General features: G+C 36.8%; 2 protein-coding genes across 2 annotated transcripts in view; both read left to right on the forward strand.

Annotated features, from left to right (window-relative positions):
• Positions 1-5770, forward strand: part of LOC115069428 (U7 snRNA-associated Sm-like protein LSm10) — a 22395-nt gene extending 16625 nt beyond the window's left edge. Inside the window, 1 exon segment of the mRNA XM_029561056.1 lies at positions 5397-5770. Coding sequence (XP_029416916.1) covers positions 5397-5770 — 374 coding nt within the window.
• Positions 5771-8987: 3217 nt separating this feature from the next.
• On the forward strand, positions 8988-14108 carry LOC103730032 (olfactory receptor 7G3-like). The gene is made up of 3 exons (XM_008828208.1): positions 8988-9072; positions 10606-10675; positions 13178-14108. The coding sequence occupies exons 1-3, from the start codon at positions 8988-8990 to the stop codon at positions 14106-14108; spliced, it is 1086 nt and encodes a 361-aa protein (XP_008826430.1).
• Positions 14109-17884: the final 3776 nt, after the last annotated feature.

Here is a 17884-nt window from a genome sequence, read left to right on the forward strand (position 1 = left end):
TATATTCAATAGTTCATTTAATTGGATGGGGGATATGAAGACATGCTGTGAATAAGGGAGCAGATCTAAATGCTATGAAACTATTATGTGAAAATTGCAAAATTTCAATAAAAAGGTGGCATTTAAATTAGCTTAACAGCTATCTCCTAGATGTCTTTGCCATTTGGCTAGTTCATGATTGGAATCTTCTGACAGGGAAGTAGTGAAATACACAGTCCTTGGGTGCAAGGTGCCTTCTAGAACTACTCCTTGAATTAAAATACAAGTATTCCCCAATTCCTCTTGTTAATGATTTCTAATAATTATTCTCACTATTAACACTAATATTAAATATTAATGTCTTATACAGCTATATTGTTAAGCTACCTACCCAAACTTCACCATCTATGATCAGAGAGATGAGAATGTGAAGAAATTCCTTTCATTGTGTAGAATATTCCTCCTTTAATTAAAATCTCTTCACTGTCAACAAGTAACTTAGAGATGCATTTTACCAAAATGTAATTGTGTCGGGACTCATGTTTGCTTTGCTTAGTGGGGTACCTACTGGTTTGGGGGCAGAGGGTCTGATTGGCGACAGAGTCATAAACTCTGGGACCTGTGTCTTCCCAACAGGATTATTTATTTTAAAATTCAGATGGTTTTTATACATCCCAAGGAACTAGCAGTCACGTGGAATATGGCAGTCACATACAAAGACTTAGGGTACAAAGAAACAGGATATTTAGTCTGTTAGTTGGCACCAGAAGGATTCTTAAACTTTTACTCAAGGTTATCAATGCCCATCCAGTAATTTATCAGCCACAATGTTTTCTTTCTTATAGCTAAAACCATGGTGAACTTTTAGCTTTTAGCTCAGGAGTAAACCTTTAACCTGGCCTAATCTCTTAGCCAGGGATAGCTGAGTTATTTGTTCAGGACAAGGAGATGAGCTAAGGGTTGTTGACCAAATGCTTTCCCACAGAGCAGGGAGCCTACCCTTTTATGACCAGGCTTCTTCCTCCTGCCAGTCTAGCAGTGTTCTGCTAGGCAGGGATTATGAGAGACACTGTGTTCAGTGTCCCTCCCTTTAGCAGAGAATGCAGCCTGGACCTATAAGTTTTAGGCTCACCTCACCCTGGGCCTGGCATCCTGGTTTCCTACATAATTGAAGTAAAATCTAATCAATGAAAAGAAGAAGCTTTAGTAACTACAGAAACTTGGAGATTAAACAGTACATTCATGTATGATGAATAGGCCAATGAAGAAATCAAGAAAGAAGTAAGAGTTCCTGGAACCAGTCAACAAGTGGGACGTCAATGAACTAAAAAGCTTCTGTACAGTAAAAGAAACAACCAAAGACATGAAGAGAAAACCCAAATAATGGGAGAAAATCTTCGCTAGCAACACATCTGACAGAGGATTAACATACAGAACATTTAAAACTCAAAATCAAATAATCAAGAAAACAAATGACACAATTAAAAGATGGGCTATGGTTTTGAACAGAGTTCTTAAAAGAAGGAATAAAGATGGAGAAGAAACATCTTAAGTGTTCAACAGCTATAGTAATTAGGAAAATGTAAATTAAAACCACTTTAATATTTCAGCTTACCCGAGTCAGACTGACTATGATCAAGAGAACAATGATACCAAACCTGGAGAGGATGTTGGAAAAAGGCAATGCTCAATCACTGCTGGTGGGATAGCAAACTCATGCAGGCCATATGGAAATCAGTGTGGAGAACTCTCAAAAAATAAAAACTGAACCTCCCCTATGATCTGGTTATACTCCTTGATATATATAAAGGAATCATCCTACTGCAGAGATACTTACACACCCATGTTTATCGCTGCTCAACTGACATGTTTGTGCCTCTCAGCTGAGGAGTGGATAATGAAAATATGGTACATTAACACAATAGAGTTCTACTCACCAGTAAAGAAAGATGAAATCATGAAATTTTCAGGTAAATGGATGGAACTAGAAACTGTTTTACCAAATGAAGTAACACAGACTCAAAAAAACAAACAATGCATGTTCTCCCTCATTTGTGGATCCTAGCACCAAATCTTTACATGTAAGTATAGATACTGACTGAACTGCAGGAGTTTGGAAAATACAAGTAACCAGGGAGGTAAAGGGAAAAAGTAATTTGAAAGAGAAAAACAGTAGGAGACAGGTGTTACTAAGGGTAAAATGGGGGTATTTAAATGGGAGAGGGTGAAAGAGCATTATACAAGGAACTATAGGGGTAAAAGAGAAAGCATGCAAGAGAGGGGGGACCATAAGAGACAGGTCTTATCAAAATAGAAATGGGCATACTTTAACTGGGGAGGGCATGGAGGGAAGGTTAGACAGCGAAAGAAGTGAGATAAATAATATCTAATATAAAAACCTAGCTAATATAAAAACCATAGGGAATCATATTAGTCCAAAATCTACTGAAAAATTACACATACAGTATATCTATATGAGTCCAGGTGTATAGCCAAAGCCTGTGATTTCCTCCTAATATTGAAAGTAAGACCCTACTGCTGAAGACAGGACATGTTTCTGACACAGGATTTGGAGCAATAGAGCTGAAAATGCCCTGGAAGCCACTTTTCCTGAAGGGTAGCACTCATAGCTTTGGAGAGCATTATGTGATGGGAAAAAAATATTAAAAATCAGAGCAGAAAACAAAGGAATAGAAACAAAAAAATAATACACAGAATCAAAGAAACTAAGAACTGGTTCTTTGAAAAGATGAACAAGATAGATAGACCTTTAGTATAGTTAACCAGAAGAAAGACCAAATCCAATTCAACAAAATCAGAGCCCACAGGAGAAACAACAGATAACAAAAGATCTACAACATTATAATAGAACACTTTAAAAACCGTACTCAATTAAATTTGAAAATATGAATATGTGGACTATTCTCTAGATTCAATGGATCTGCCAATGTTAATCCAAGAAAAACTCATCAGTTTTAAAAAGATCCATACAAATAAGGAACCAGAAACTGTCCACGTGCAGACTGATTTATAGCAGAATATTACCAAACATTCAAAGAAGATCTACAACCAATATTACTTGAATTATGCTAAAGGATAGAAACAAAGGGAGCACTCCCAATCTTCTTATATGAAGCAGAATTTCTCTAGTACCCAAACCAGGTAAAGACACAATAAAGAAAACTATAGGCCCATATCCATATTGATTATAAATGCAAGAATTCTCATTAAATACTCACAAACAAAACAAGACACACATAAAAAAGATCAAATTGACTTTATTCCAGAGAACTAGCGAAAGATTAATATACATAAGGAGAAAATTTTTTCTTACATATTTTATTATTTTTGTTTTATGTGTATAAGTATATTGCATGGATGTACATAAGTGCATGTGTGCCATGTCTTTAATGGAGAAAAATTTAACACATTCCAATTAATATCAAGAACCAGACAATAGGGTTGGAGAGATTGCTCAGTGTTTAAAGCACTGGCTGCTCTTGCAGAGGACCTGAGGTCAATCCTCAGCACTCACATGGCAGATAATAACCATTTGTAGCTCCAGTTCCAAGGGATTCGAAGCCATCCTCTGAGCTCCATGCATATTGCACAACAAGGGTGCTCTTACATACATGCAGGCAATAAACTCATACACACATGTTGCCTGAATTCCCTCCAGGTCTCCTCCGTGATCAGACACACCATATAATATATTTTTATGTGAGTTTATTATGGTTTATACCCTCTGGTAGGGAGGGGTAAATTGGGGAACATACACAGAGACAAGCACTCTTGTACAGAGGCTTAGAGCCAGCCCCGACCATAGTCTCCATTAACTTTTGGTCACACATGTTGGGCTCGCAGTCTAGTCCCAGGTTGGTCAATGCCCCCTAGCATCCATGTGCGTGAGGCAGTTGGCCATCTCTCTCTCCATACCAGCCAATTGTATTCCTCCTGACTCACAACTTCAGTCCCACGATGGCTCCCAGCCACACCTCAGTAGTCTGAGCTCAGTGGCAGGGCCCCACCAGCTGGAGGAACTAGCCAATTGGGAGACAACATAAAATAAAAATAATAAACAAATACTTAAAAGAGAACTAGACAAGGCTGTCCACTGTCTCCACTCCTTTTCATTATAGTGCTTGAAACTCTTGCTAGAGCAATAGGAGAGAAGGAAATTAAAGGGATACTAGTTGGAAAAGGTCAAATTTTCTTTATTTGAAGATGATATGATATTTTACAAAAGGTATCCCAAAAATTCCACCAGAAAACTAGAAATGATCAACACTTTCAGCAAAGTATCAGATCACAAAATCAATCAACAAAAATTAGTAGCCTTTCTATGTATCAGTAACAAATAACCATAGAGTTCATGTAAATACTCCCATTTAGAATACCCAGTCCTAAGTGACATATCTATAGTGGAACCTCGACACTTAAGACTCATGGAACATGGTGGAACAGGGTTAGAGAAAATACTACTACATTCCTCAACTCTCACCAGTGAAGCTTCCTCACACAACAGAGTGTGTTGCACACAGAAGGCCACAGCTAGCCAAGTTTTAGATAACAAGAGACTGCAGAGTGTGTGTCCCTGGATAGGACTTCTATAGTAAACCTCACCCCCTCATGGCTCAGGGATCATTGCAGAAGAGAGGATAGAAAGATTGTAAAATCCAGGGTTGGTACATAAACATAAGGAAACGGAGGCTTTCAGGCTCTAGGAACTTGTTCGTATAAATTTGCAACAATGATGAAAGACATGCACAAGAGCCATACTGACTCAATCAGATAAAAACCCAGCATAGAACTGGGGAAATGGGCCTCAAGCCCAACTCTAGCTGAGGAACTATGGGCAACTTATTACTGCTGGGTGAGAGAGAGTAGATCTTTTTTAAGAGAGGGACTCTAGATAGGCTGACCTGACTCCAGTGGGTGAATTTGCAAGGAGAGACATCTGAGCACACATGCTTGACTGGATAGGCCTTCACATAAATGACAGAATGCATGAAATCCATTGAGCCAGCCTATGGGGAACATGGATTAGGGAAGAGGGCCTAAATTTGATTAAAGTTTATTATGTAAAATGCACAACTCAATAAAAATATTTTAAAAGAATAGACTATATATATATAATATATATATAGAGAGAGAGAGTAATAAGCCTAAGCAAAGACATTAAAGATGTAATCAATAAAAACTTTAAAACTTTGAAAAAGAAATGAGAAATACACAATGAGATGGAAATACCTCCCATGCTTATGGATTGGTAGAAGTAATATTGTGAAAATGATCATCCTACAAAAAAAAACAATTTATAGATTCAATGCAGTTTCAAGAAAAATCCTGAATAGATGGTGGCGGTGTGAGAGTGGAAGGAGGAAGGCATCATTCATGAGCAGCCAACTGATACGGAGGGTTGGCACTGCAGCACTCCTTGAAGGAATGGATCATCTCAGGAAATAACCGCATCTTCCTGTTGCAGAGCCTCCAGGGCCAGGTAACCACTGTGGACCTGAGATACAAGAGTGTGGCCTGTGGGTGCACTGACAATGTCGGTGTTTTAATAAATATCTGCCTGGACTGTGTCATCTATATAGACCTCTGGAGACATCAGGTCGAACTGGATGATCTCTTTGTGACAGGCTGTAATATCCAATACGACCCTATCCCACACAGATGTGAACATCACTGCCACCATGGAGCACAGATACAGATTATCTGTCAAGTCTGAAACTTTGGTGACAAGGGCTGAGGTAGGCATGAGTTTCTTCCAAAAGACATAAATTAAGCTATCCCCTCAGCAAGCCTGCAGCACCAACTCACGGTCTCCCAGTGTTCTGAACCAACTCCCTACCAGGGACCTGGTATCTGACAGACACCACCTGCCTTTCATACTTCTGCCTCCTAGTCTCACCCTGAGACTTAGATCCCATTTGTCTGCCTGTGGCCTTGGGGTAGGTGACATTCCCCCTTTTGGATCATTTGCATCTGGAATTTTCTTTTACTAACTGAGGACATCTGTCCAGGAGTAATCAACAATGTCAGTGAAGATTATTATATGTGTTTGGAGTGAATCTTAAAACTCCCACCCCCCCCAAAAAAGAAAAATCCCAATAAGACTCTTCACATAATTAGAAAAAAAACCTTAAAGTTCCTTTGGAAACACAAAAGATCCCAGATAGCCAAAGTAATCCTGAGCAATGCTGGGGGGGAGAGGGGGGATTATCAAACCAGATCTCCTTCCCAAAATACTCTATATCCTAATACAGAGACTCTTGCTTATTAATATTCATTGCTTCACTCTTCAAAATAGGTGATACATAGAAAGAGGATAATTGTTCATAAAGTGATAAATTGTTAGTGAAAATATGGTACATATACATAATAGGTTATTCTTTAGATGGAAAGAAAATAAAGTCAGTAAATTTGTGGGTAAATGGATTGAGCTTGAAATCATCATTATGAATTATGTAACCTCAAAAAAGAAAGATTCAATCTGAGTGACTTTTTAGGGTCTTTAATGTATAGAATTATTTCATCCTCAAATAAGGATTCTTTGACTTGTTCCTTTCCTATTTATATCTCTTTTATCCTTATTTTGTCCAATTTCTCTCAGTAACATCTCAAGTACCATATAGAATAAGGATGAAGAATGAAGCAACCCTTATTTCTGATTTTAGTGGAAATTTTTCACATTTTTCCATTTAGTATGATTTTGACTGTGTATTTTTCATACATAAACTTTTATTACATTACATTCCTTGTATTCCCAATCTTGATATGGTTCTTATCATGACAGGATGTATGGTTTTTATCAGAGGTCTTTTCTGTCTCTATTGGGCTGGTTTCTGAACTTGAGGTCATTTATGTGATAAGTTATAGTCATTTATTTGCATATGTTGAACCATTCCCACATTTCTGAAATGAAGCCAACTTCACTATAGTGGATAATCATATTGATGTGTTCTTGATTGTGGTTTTCAAGTATTTTCTTTTTAAATTAAGTTTTTGTATATTTTTACTGAGTTTTTGTGCATTTCATATTATAGATCTTAATCAGATTTAGACCCTCTTCCCCATCCATATGCTCTCATATTCTCCCCACAGGATTTCATGAATTTTTACCATATATGTTAAGTCCTATCTGGTCAAGCATTTATATCTAGATGTCCCTTGGTACAAGTTCATCCATTGGAGTCTAGTCAGCCTATCTAGAGCCACCTCTTTAAGGAAGATTAACTCTCCCTTATCCTTCAGTAACTCATTGCCAATAGTTCCTTGGCCAAGGTTGGGGTCTTCTGTTCATTTCCTCAGTTCTATGCTGAGTTTTTGTCTGATTGAGTCAGCATGGGTCTTGTGAGAACATGCACAAGACCCATGCTGACTCAATCAAGTATTTTATTGAGAAGTTTTTGTGTCTCTGTATATCAGTTACATTATTTACTTATCTACCTATCTATTTATCCTCTATCTATCATCTATCATCTATTGATTTTTGTTACTTCACTTTCTTCATCACAAAGAGGTCATTGTTGGTAATAGAGTTCAAATTGCTTGTTTTTGTGTGCCAGTACAATAAACAGAAGCTAGAAAGTGACTCTAAATCAGCTACCTGAACTCCAAAAGTTCTTGTAGAGATTTTCCAGTCGTTAACTCTTTGCCTACCTTAGAGTTACATTGATCAAATTGAGATTTGTCTTTAGATACTTCATAAATTAAAATAACTTAGATTTTTCTTTTTAAGTTTTGTTGTTGCTGCTGCTCTCATTCTTTAACTAGATTTGGCCTCCTTATTATCAATATTTCAAACATTGTTTTGGTTTTCTGCTATAATTCCTTTGGAGAGTGAACACATTAAATAAAGTAAAAAAGGGTATACTAAAAAGCATGGAAGGATTCCCTAAATGGTCCCTATTAAATTTCTCTACCTTTAACACATAGCACCTTTTAAGAATTTTCTTTCAACTTCTTCCTATAAATTACTTATAATGTGGGTATTTCTTTTTGTTTTCTGGTTTTCTGAAACATGGTCTCTCTGTATCCATAGCTGACCTGGAACTCATTATGTAGATTAGGAAGGCCCCAACTGCACAGAGACCCACCTGCCTCTGCCTCCCAACTTCTGGGGCTAAAGGTGTGTGCCACCATGCCAGGCTATATGCATGTTTATAAACTATGTTCTAACTTTAAACCAAGACAGTTTTTAAAAAGTAACTTATTTACTATTTTTATTTTATGTGTATGAGTGTATTGCCTGTATGTAAGTAGGTGCACCTGTGTTGTGCAGTGCCTGCTGGAGGGCAGAAGACAGAACTGGTTCCCTTGAAATTAGTTATGGATGGTTGTTAGCTACCATGTGGGTGCTTGGAATCAAACCTGGGTTCTCTGGTAGAGTAGCCACTGCTCTTAATCACTGAGCCATCTCTTCAGCCCCAACTGTGACAATTTTTCATGTTGTTGATAAACTTGAAGATGATAATTCTCAACATTTATTAAAAGTTACAAAAGATTTAAAATGCTTTCCTGTATAAACATGTATAAATAAATTAATTAAAAATGGTAAAAAGGGGCTGGAAGGATGGCTCAGTGGTTAAGAGCACTGACTGCTCTTGCAGAGGACCTGGGTTTGATTCCAAGCACCCACATGGAGGCTACAAACCCTCTTTAATTCCAGTTTCAGGGGAATCCAAAGCCCTCTTCTGACCTCCACAACTTTGCACGACACGTGTGCACTCACATACATGCAGGCAATACACAAACACATAAAATAAAAATAATACATAAAATATAAAAAATGGTAATATTTGGAGACTTAACAGAAGGTATACTTAAAGTGAATAAGCACATGAGAAGATGCTCAATCTCATTAGTTATTAGGAAAATGCAGATTAAAATTTAACCTTAACTATGTGTACTTTTAGTAAGGATGGGTGATAAGTTTGAAAAACAGAAGGATAAATTTTTTAAAATGACAACAGTGCCTTATATACATACATTAAAATGTCATGGTGAACATCAACACAAATATGGAGAAACTGGAATTTTCATATGATGGTGTTAGGAATACTAAAGGGGGCAATCGTTTTGAAGGTACACTGGCAGTTTTTTTTATCAGTTATTCTTATATCAAGGTAATAATTTTTCATTCTTTATATTTACCCTAGAAAAGGAAACCACGATTTCATAAAATATACATACTTAAATATTCATAGTAGGTTTACTAGCTATAACTGAATTCTTAAAAAATCCACCTATCAAGAGGTGAATTAGCAAGAATATTATGGAACATTCAAATAATGGAATGGTACTCAGCAATAAAATAATTAGCTATTTATGTGGTGAATCAAGTAAGACAGGACTAAACTGAAAATTAAACAATCTCAAAATTCATATTAAAACAAAGACACAGAACAATCAAGTGTTCTATGCAGAAAGAATACTACTGGACGTATCATAACACATGACCTCAAATTAGAGTGTAAAGTCATATTGACAAAGAGCATAATACCGGAATGAAAAGCAAACATATGGAGCACAGTTGAGACCTTATTAAATGAAGCCATATAGGTAAAGTGAATTTCTGACAATGGTCTCAAAAATATATTAGAAAATGACAACTTATTCAACAGACAGTGCAGGAAGACTGGACATTTACATCTAGAAGAATTAAATTAGATCCTTATCTCTCACACTGAAGAAAAATAACATATCAAAGACTTCACTGTAACATGACTAAAATCCTAATTATAATTTCCATATTTCTTAGATTGTTAATAAAATATGACTGATACAGTGGAGCCTAGTCAACCTATTTAGAATTACGCCCTTAAGGAAAACCAACTTTCCCTCTACCAGTAGTATTCAGTTGCCAAGAGTTCCTCAGCTAAGACTGGGGCTTCTTATCCATGTCCCCATTTCTGTGCTAGATTTTAGCCTGGGTTGGGCTTGCATTGTTTTGTCCATGCTGCCACCATTGCTGTAAGTTCATATGAACAACTTTCCAGCCACCTGGAAAACTCTTATTTCCTTGTGAAGGAAGTCTAAACAAGCTGTATTGCATGACATTTGCAAAAAATTCAGTTAAAAATAGGTATAAAGAGGTATAACTAATACAGACTAAAATTCAATTAGAGAAGGAAAATGTGTTGATGTTTGCAAAGTAACTGAATTGGATGTGAGTCAAAAATAAGTAGAAGCAGAATACATGAGGTCCTGCGGGGGGACAGGAGAGGCTTGGATAGTAGAGGACATCTAAATTTGATTAAGAACTGTTGTATGAAATTACAAATGCTCAATAAAATATTTTTTAAAAAATAAATAGGAGGAAGAATGAATATACTTGGTCTTTGTGTGGGGAGAATTCACCAAAGCAGTTGTTTCCACCTTTCAGCCTTGTCCTTAAATGTTTTTGCTGCCCTGTAATCACACGGGAATGGAAGTGTCTGACTAATGAGGAACTTTGGATATTAAACCCCAAGGGTCATAGATATGGCACATAGTCTCCTGGTGACCCTCATTTTATTAGTCTTGAATAGGTAGAAGAAAGCACTCCCGACCCTTTTCTCAGGGCCTATCATTACTGCACTGGGGCATTGTGCTTTTCTGGATCTCTATTTTCCTCAGAACAGCGCTTCTACATTTCACCTTCACATTCTCAGAGAACTAAATATCATTCTTCAGTCATGAACTCCAGGTAATCTTAAATCTCTTTTGGTTATATTCATCACTAGAGACAGGACTTTTTCTATCAATTCCTTTTGGGAGTTTTTGGGATAAGGACATGAGGAGATAAAAAGCCAAGTAACTTGTTAGGTATATGCATAATTCTCAATCATCTTCTCATGTCACCTCTACTTATACACTAATATTTGAGGAGCTTTAATTCTGGTAACTTCTTATACTCAATCTAAATCTCATACTCAATGGTGTTGAGTATACTATACTCTTGCTGTTATGAAGAACCTTCTAACATTATATAAATTTTAATTTATTTGGCAAAGGCACAGTTATACAATGAGTGCTTTATTATTTTTTTTCAGTTTCTGACACCAAACACTCCATTTTAGAGAAACTCTTTGGCTGACACTGCTCTCTCTTGTAATTATTTTGAGAGAGAGAGAGAGAGATCAAGGAAAAGGAAAAATATAAGAACACACAGTAGTATAACTTTTTATCTATATTTTATAAATATTTAACCCTTAACAGACAGAATAACTCTGAATAATGATAAAACAAACACATGCATATGTATGACACTAATACTTTTTCTACCAGATCACTTCTTATAAGACATCAAATTCATTAATTTTATAAACCCTTTATTTTCCATTCCATTCTCTCACACTATACATAAGTAAATTTAGTCTACACTATAACTATTTTTATATGTTATTTTAACTCATTATATGAAATTAACAGTTATCTTTGTGCATATATGTACGTACCACTATAAAATGTACTAGCATTGAAGAAATTTTGCTTTATTTTGTCACCAAGCATTGAGATAAATCGACCTAATATTAATGGTGTTAATGCACCAAGACCAAGATGTAATTTACAGTACTAAAAAAAAAACCCAGTAAAGAATAACCATGGATAACAATAAATTTTAAATATTTTATTTATTATTTTTATTTTATGTGTATGAGTGTATTGCCTGCATGTATGTGAGTGCACTCATGTCGTGCAATGCTGCAGAGGTCAGAAAAGGGATTCAGATTCCCCTGGAACTGGAGTTAAAGATGGTTCGTAGCCACCATGTGGGTGCTAGGAATCGAACCCAGGTACTCTGCAAGAGCAGTCAGTGCTCTTAACCACTGAGCCATCTCTCCAGCCTAATAATAAATTTTAAAAAAGAAAATCAATAGATCACTTACAGATAAAAATATTAAATGAGTTAAAACCTTAGGAGAATAATGAATATCAGTTTCTGCATTTCTGTGAGGAGGAACAATAAATAATTCACACATTCATTGGGGAAGTAAATGTGTATCACTTTAATAACACTTAATGTTTATTTGTTAATATATTTTAATTTAATTTTTAGTGATGATCATTTTATGACTTTCAACATTCTTTTTAAATACTTGAAATAATTATAAGATTATATTTCTGCTACCTATGATGTTTTAAGAAACTAGAATGCTATAGGTTCCTATTAAATTACTTATGGGTTTAGAACTACTATTTATATTGTTACAGCAGCCATGATTTTCTTTATTATTGAATATTATGATATATACATGAGAAAATATTAATGCCATTATTTATTGAATTATATACTTTTCCTGCTTCCCTCTATATGCAATATACTCTGGTAATTTTACTACATTATTCTTTCATGAAATTGGATGTTATTGTTCTAAAGATTGTTAATCTTTAATCTCTCCTATTTTCCACAACCATTATTTTGCTTGTATAGTGTTTTTTGCGATATAGTCTGATCATGTCTATGGCATAAACAAATTACAGTAGATAAACTAATGAGTGTATTATAAAGGATTTTTATTTTGTTTTCTCATTCTCATCCTTGCAAGAATATTTTAAGATTTTATAGTGGAGAGGCTGAAGAGATGGGTGAGTGGTTAGAAGCACCTGCTGCTCTTTTAGAGGTCCTAAACTCATTTCCCAGCACCTAAATCAGGTGGCTCACAATCACTTATAATTCCAGTTCCAGGAAATCAAACTCCCAGGGATTCCACAGGCATCTGCACACTGGTGTACATACACAGACAAAACACATATAAATAATTAAAAATAAACCTCTAAAAAGATGGAGATGTCTAAGAACTGAAAATTAATTTCTTTTTATGAACCAGACACTGGAAGCCAGAACTCATGCTAAAATTAAAATATCAATTAATGCTATATTTTACATAGATTTAAGGTTTTTATACATCTGGTTTGAGGATTTGAGTGTTTCTAGTAGAAAAACATGCATAATTTTCTAGTTTATTCTTATTTGATTCTGTAATGTGAGCTGATAAGTGTCTGTTGCTGAATAAAATTTGGACAATGAATAATTTAATAAAATGGAAGAGAAATAAAACCAGTAGAAGGAAAGGCGAGGAAGAGGAAAGGTAGGGAGTGAGAAAAAGAGAGGTAGATGGAGAAGAAAAGGGAAAGGGGCTGGAGAGGAAGAGGGAGACAGGTTGCATATTTGCTTTTTGAATAACACTTGTATTTTTCCCATCAGACTCCAAAAACTTACAGAATTAGAAAACCAAACAAACACAATAGTATTCTTTCTCTTGGGATTCTCAGAGGATCCAGAACTTGAGCCTGTCCTCTTTGGACTGTTCCTGTTCACATATCTAGTCACCGTGCTTGGAAACCTGCTCATCATCCTAGCCATCAGCACTGACTCCCACCTCCACACGCCCATGTACCTCTTCCTCTCCAATCTGTCCTTCACTGACATCTGTTTCAGCACTGTCACTGTCCCCAAGATACTAGGAAACCTTCAGAGACAGAGCAAAGCCATCAGTTTCACAGGCTGTCTTATTCAGCTCAGTTTTGTCCTGCTTTTTGCTGGAATGGAAAATTTTCTTCTTGCTGCAATGGCTTACGACCGGTATGTAGCTATCTGCAATCCCCTTCACTACACAATCATCATGAAGCCCCACTTCTGTCTTCTGATGGTCTTAGTCTCCCTGTGCATTAGCATTATGGATGCTCTTCTGCATGGTTTAATGATTTTGAGACTATCTTTTTGCACAGATTTTGAAATTCCCCACTTTTTCTGTGAACTTGATCAGGTCATTAAGCTTGCCTGTTCTGATACCCTCATCAATAATATCCTGGTATATGTGGTGACTAGCACATTGGGTGGTGTGCCTCTACTGGGGATTATTTTTTCTTACTTTAAAATTATGTCTTCCATTCTGAGAAGAAAATCAGCCGGAGGTAGGTACAAAGCTTTCTCCACTTGTGGGAGTCATCTTTCAGTTGTTTCTTTGTTCTATGGGACAGCATTTGGGGTGTATATTAGTTCTGCAGTTACCAAGTCATACTGGAAGACTTCTGTAGCATCACTGATGTATACTGTGGTTCCTCCAATGTTGAACCCATTTATCTACAGCCTGAGGAACAGAGACATGAAGGAAGCCTTGAGGAAACTCATCTAAACTTCTGCTTTTTTCAAAAAAAATGATTATTTTTATTTTATGTGTATGCATGTATTGCCTGCATGTGCACCTGTGTTGTGAAATGCCAGTAAAGGACAGAAAAGGCTGTTGGATACTGTAGAACTGGAGTTATGGACAGTTGTTAACTGCCATGTGGGTGCTGGCATTCAAACCTGGGTCTTCTGCAAGAAGAGTGTTCTTAACTGCTGAGCCATCTCTCCAGCTCCAACTTCTGCTTTTTTATAAAGTGTATTTTGAGAATTTCATGAGTACTATATTTACAACATTTCCACTCCTTTCTCACCCCCCTCCAACTCTTCTCATGTCTCTCCTACTCTTTGTCAATTTTGTGAGGTCTTCTTTGATTATTTTTATTACATATTCATATATACGTTTGCATATATATTCCACTGAGTCTATTTAGTGGTGCTTGTTTGTAAATGTGCTTGGGTCTAATAACTTGGGATTAGATAAGCCATCAAGGACCTCATCTTTAGAGAAAACTGATTCTCCCTCCCTCAGCAGCCTTTGACTGCCAATAGTTATCCATATAGAGATGGGACCTTGCAAAATTTACTCCATATACACTGACATGTCAACTAGTGTTTCCATAATGCAGGTCTTGTTTAAAGAACGTTATTGTTGGGATTTCATGTGTACAGCTTTCCTATCATGTCAAGAATATACTATTTAGCAGCAGACATCCTGGTCCTTCAGCTCTTGCAATCTTTTTGTCTCCTCTTCTGAGATGTTTCTGAATCTTGGGTGTAGGGGTTGCATTGTAGATGTATCATTTGGGGATTGGAATCTCATAGTCACTTATTCTCTGAATTTTCACCAGTTGTGGCATATGGTAAGTCTCCAAAACAGCTATTTTCTTGGTAGTTTATTACAGCTTTGAACTTGGCCTTCTGAAATGATTCAGAGAACAATACACTGTGAGTCAAGTAGTAGCCACTCTACCATGAATTCTTCATGCCATAATGTCTAAAGGTTATTAAGTTTTTGCATGAAAATGGCATTGGTCTTGCCTGGTTTGGACAGAATTTTAAATACCACTTGGATTTTTTTAGCTTAATTTATTGTACTGTTTCCATATAAGTAGAATCTGTCCAAAGAGTCTAGATATAGTATTTGGGACAGGTAACTGATGGTGTTATGATATAAAAAAAGCAAATAAGATAAATACACATTTTCTTAGAGGCAGACTACCCCAAAACTAATGGATAACGCCATGCATGTAACTTCCTGAATTTATTGCTATTGCTGAGTTTTTCTTAATGTACTGGGACCTATACTCCTTTCTAAACTAATTCCTGGTGTGGTGATGAGATTATTAAGAGTGAATTAGAGTGAGTAATGATATGATTCATGCACTTTACTCAGTCTATGAACCACTCCAAGGGTAGAAACTTAGTTAAATTCACAATGATTGTCAGTGTTTTAGGATGACCCAATGGAGTTGTATTTCTAACAAATCCTAATTGATGAGAATATAGATAGTCTGAGGATTACTTTTGGGGTGTGGTGACTACTGTTGACTGTATAATTATTGCTGTATTTAGTTTTACTTTGTAATTGCTGTTGAGAAGAAATATAGTACAATTCCTGTTCAATAATAATTAATGAAATTAAATTCATCAAGTTGGTATTCATCTTGTGTGGTATCTTGGTCCTGAAATATTTTGCTCTCATACATTTGTTTATACATTTGCTTTATACATTACATTTTTGACTATAATTTTTATTTCATCTATTAACAAAATATGACAGGTATCTATTATACATTAGGCTAAAACTGATTCCTTTTGATTTATAACTCAGAGTGCTTTAAACTTTCCATCCTCCTTGATTCCTCCTGTCAGTTGGTTTTTTCTCTCATATGAATTCCATAAAATGAAAGGTTTTAATGAAAGTAATGGTAGTGTCTTTATCAGGTGAAGAAGCTGTTGAGTGAAAACAGAATGAATCAAAATTCAATATTCATCTATAAGGATCATTTAGATTTGGTGTCTCTCAGAAATATCAGGAAATTTTCAGAGTAATGTCTTTTCCAGTTGGTTTTGGGGTCCACTGTCACAGAATTTCCTGTTCAAGAAAATTTCTGACTAGAATTTAGGACCTTTGCTAGAGCAGCATGCTTATTCTTCTTCTATGAGTAGACACCTACAATTTTATTATAGCTTTGAACACCTTATTGGTGATAGTGGTGGTGGTGGTTTGGGCAGGGAAGCTAAGAGGAGGAGACTATACAATGGAGACTCTAAATACCCATACATGAGGCTTCCCTGGTGGCTAGTAAGGGCCCAGACCTTTGGAGAGTGCCTGGGAGCATCTGATGGGGTGAGCTTCCCAAATCGTGCCATGCCCATTCCTTTCTTTGGCACCAGCTGCAGTCCAGAGCTAATGCTTTACTTTTGAATAATAGGGAATCGCACATATATCTCCAGTGTCCTCTCCTTGGACCTTGGCACTATTTATCTGAGGCCTCTGAAGGGCTCCCACCTAGCTAGGACCGCTTTACCCTCCTGGAGAACTTCTCAGTGGCCTGACTGGAAACATCTGGTCCTTCCAATATAAAATCAAAAGAGAGAACCTGAAGCCTAGACCAACAAGCTTTTCATACACCATCAGAACACAACCAAGGTACATCAATGATACAAACAGATTACAGAATCAGACTTCAAAGCAAAAAAGAAAAGCTTGAGTTTCATACCAGAATCACAAGTAACAAAAGAAATCCACATGCTAAAACCACAGCAGAAAAATAATATGAAAAACCAAAATGATATATTCCCACCAAACACCACCAATCCTATAGAAGAGTACAATGAAAACCCCCTCAAGATAGCTGTGAAACAAGCATGGGTGGCAATTCTAACGTTGGATAAAATACATTTCAAACTAAAACTAATCAGAAAAGATAAATTGGGTTACTTCATTCTGATCAAAGGAACAACTGAACAAGAAGATTTTACAGTCATGAACATAGATGCATCGAACTCTGGTGCAACCAATTTCATAAAAAATGTACTATAGGATTTTAAGACACACATTAACACCAACTCAGTAATAGTAGGGGACTTCAATACCCTGCTCTCTCCAGTAGGCAAGTCAGGCAGACAAATTATAAACAGAGAAATACCTGAATTAAATGATACCATGCAACTCTCCTTCTAGCCTTGGGAACGGACCAGTTTCTGCTCTTAGCAACCCAGATTGCTGAACCACACTCTCAGTCCATATTCACCCACTGCATCCTGATCCTCTGCACCCAGACCAGTTCAGTCCTTCAGTCTAGTTTCTCAGTGCCTCCATATGCTGTCCCCACCCACAAACTGCCTTTGGACTCCTGAAAAAAGCCTCCTACCCCTGCTGTTCCCACCCCAACCAGCCTGCAACTCCTGTGACCAGCCTTATTCCCTGGTAAGTCTAACCCTGCCCACTGCACCTTGACTACCATAACCTGAGAAAATTCAATCGCCCATCCCCCACATTGTTCAGCCTTGGGAACAGGATTACTTCTACTTTTAGCAACCCATATCTCTTAACTCTGTGAGGCACTGAGTCCATCCCCCTACATTAGGACCACCTACAACCCCTCCCACTGTTGCAGCATTAGGCTTCTCTTCCCTCTAGTAGGGACACAGACATTTAAAGACTGCCTGAGATTGCCTGAATCCAAACTCCACCTTGCAGACTTCCCAAATTGTATTCTTCCTGCTGACTAGAGGAGCCCTGACCTTAGGAGGAAGCCTGAGAGCATCTGATCCTCA

The sequence above is a fragment of the Nannospalax galili genome, unplaced genomic scaffold (genome assembly GCF_000622305.1).
Source record: "Nannospalax galili isolate Female #2095 unplaced genomic scaffold, S.galili_v1.0 scaffold470, whole genome shotgun sequence".
Taxonomy (NCBI): domain Eukaryota; kingdom Metazoa; phylum Chordata; class Mammalia; order Rodentia; family Spalacidae; genus Nannospalax; species Nannospalax galili.

Bases quoted from the DNA above. Each gene is read 5' to 3' on its own strand.
- LOC103730032 (XM_008828208.1), top strand. From the start codon at position 8,988: ATGGTGAACATCAACACAAATATGGAGAAACTGGAATTTTCATATGAT. The intron at 9,073-10,605 runs GTACACTGGCAG...TATTTTCCTCAG, and splicing joins AGGGGGCAATCGTTTTGAAG to AACAGCGCTTCTACATTTCA. The intron at 10,676-13,177 runs GTAATCTTAAAT...TTTTCCCATCAG, and splicing joins TCTTCAGTCATGAACTCCAG to ACTCCAAAAACTTACAGAAT.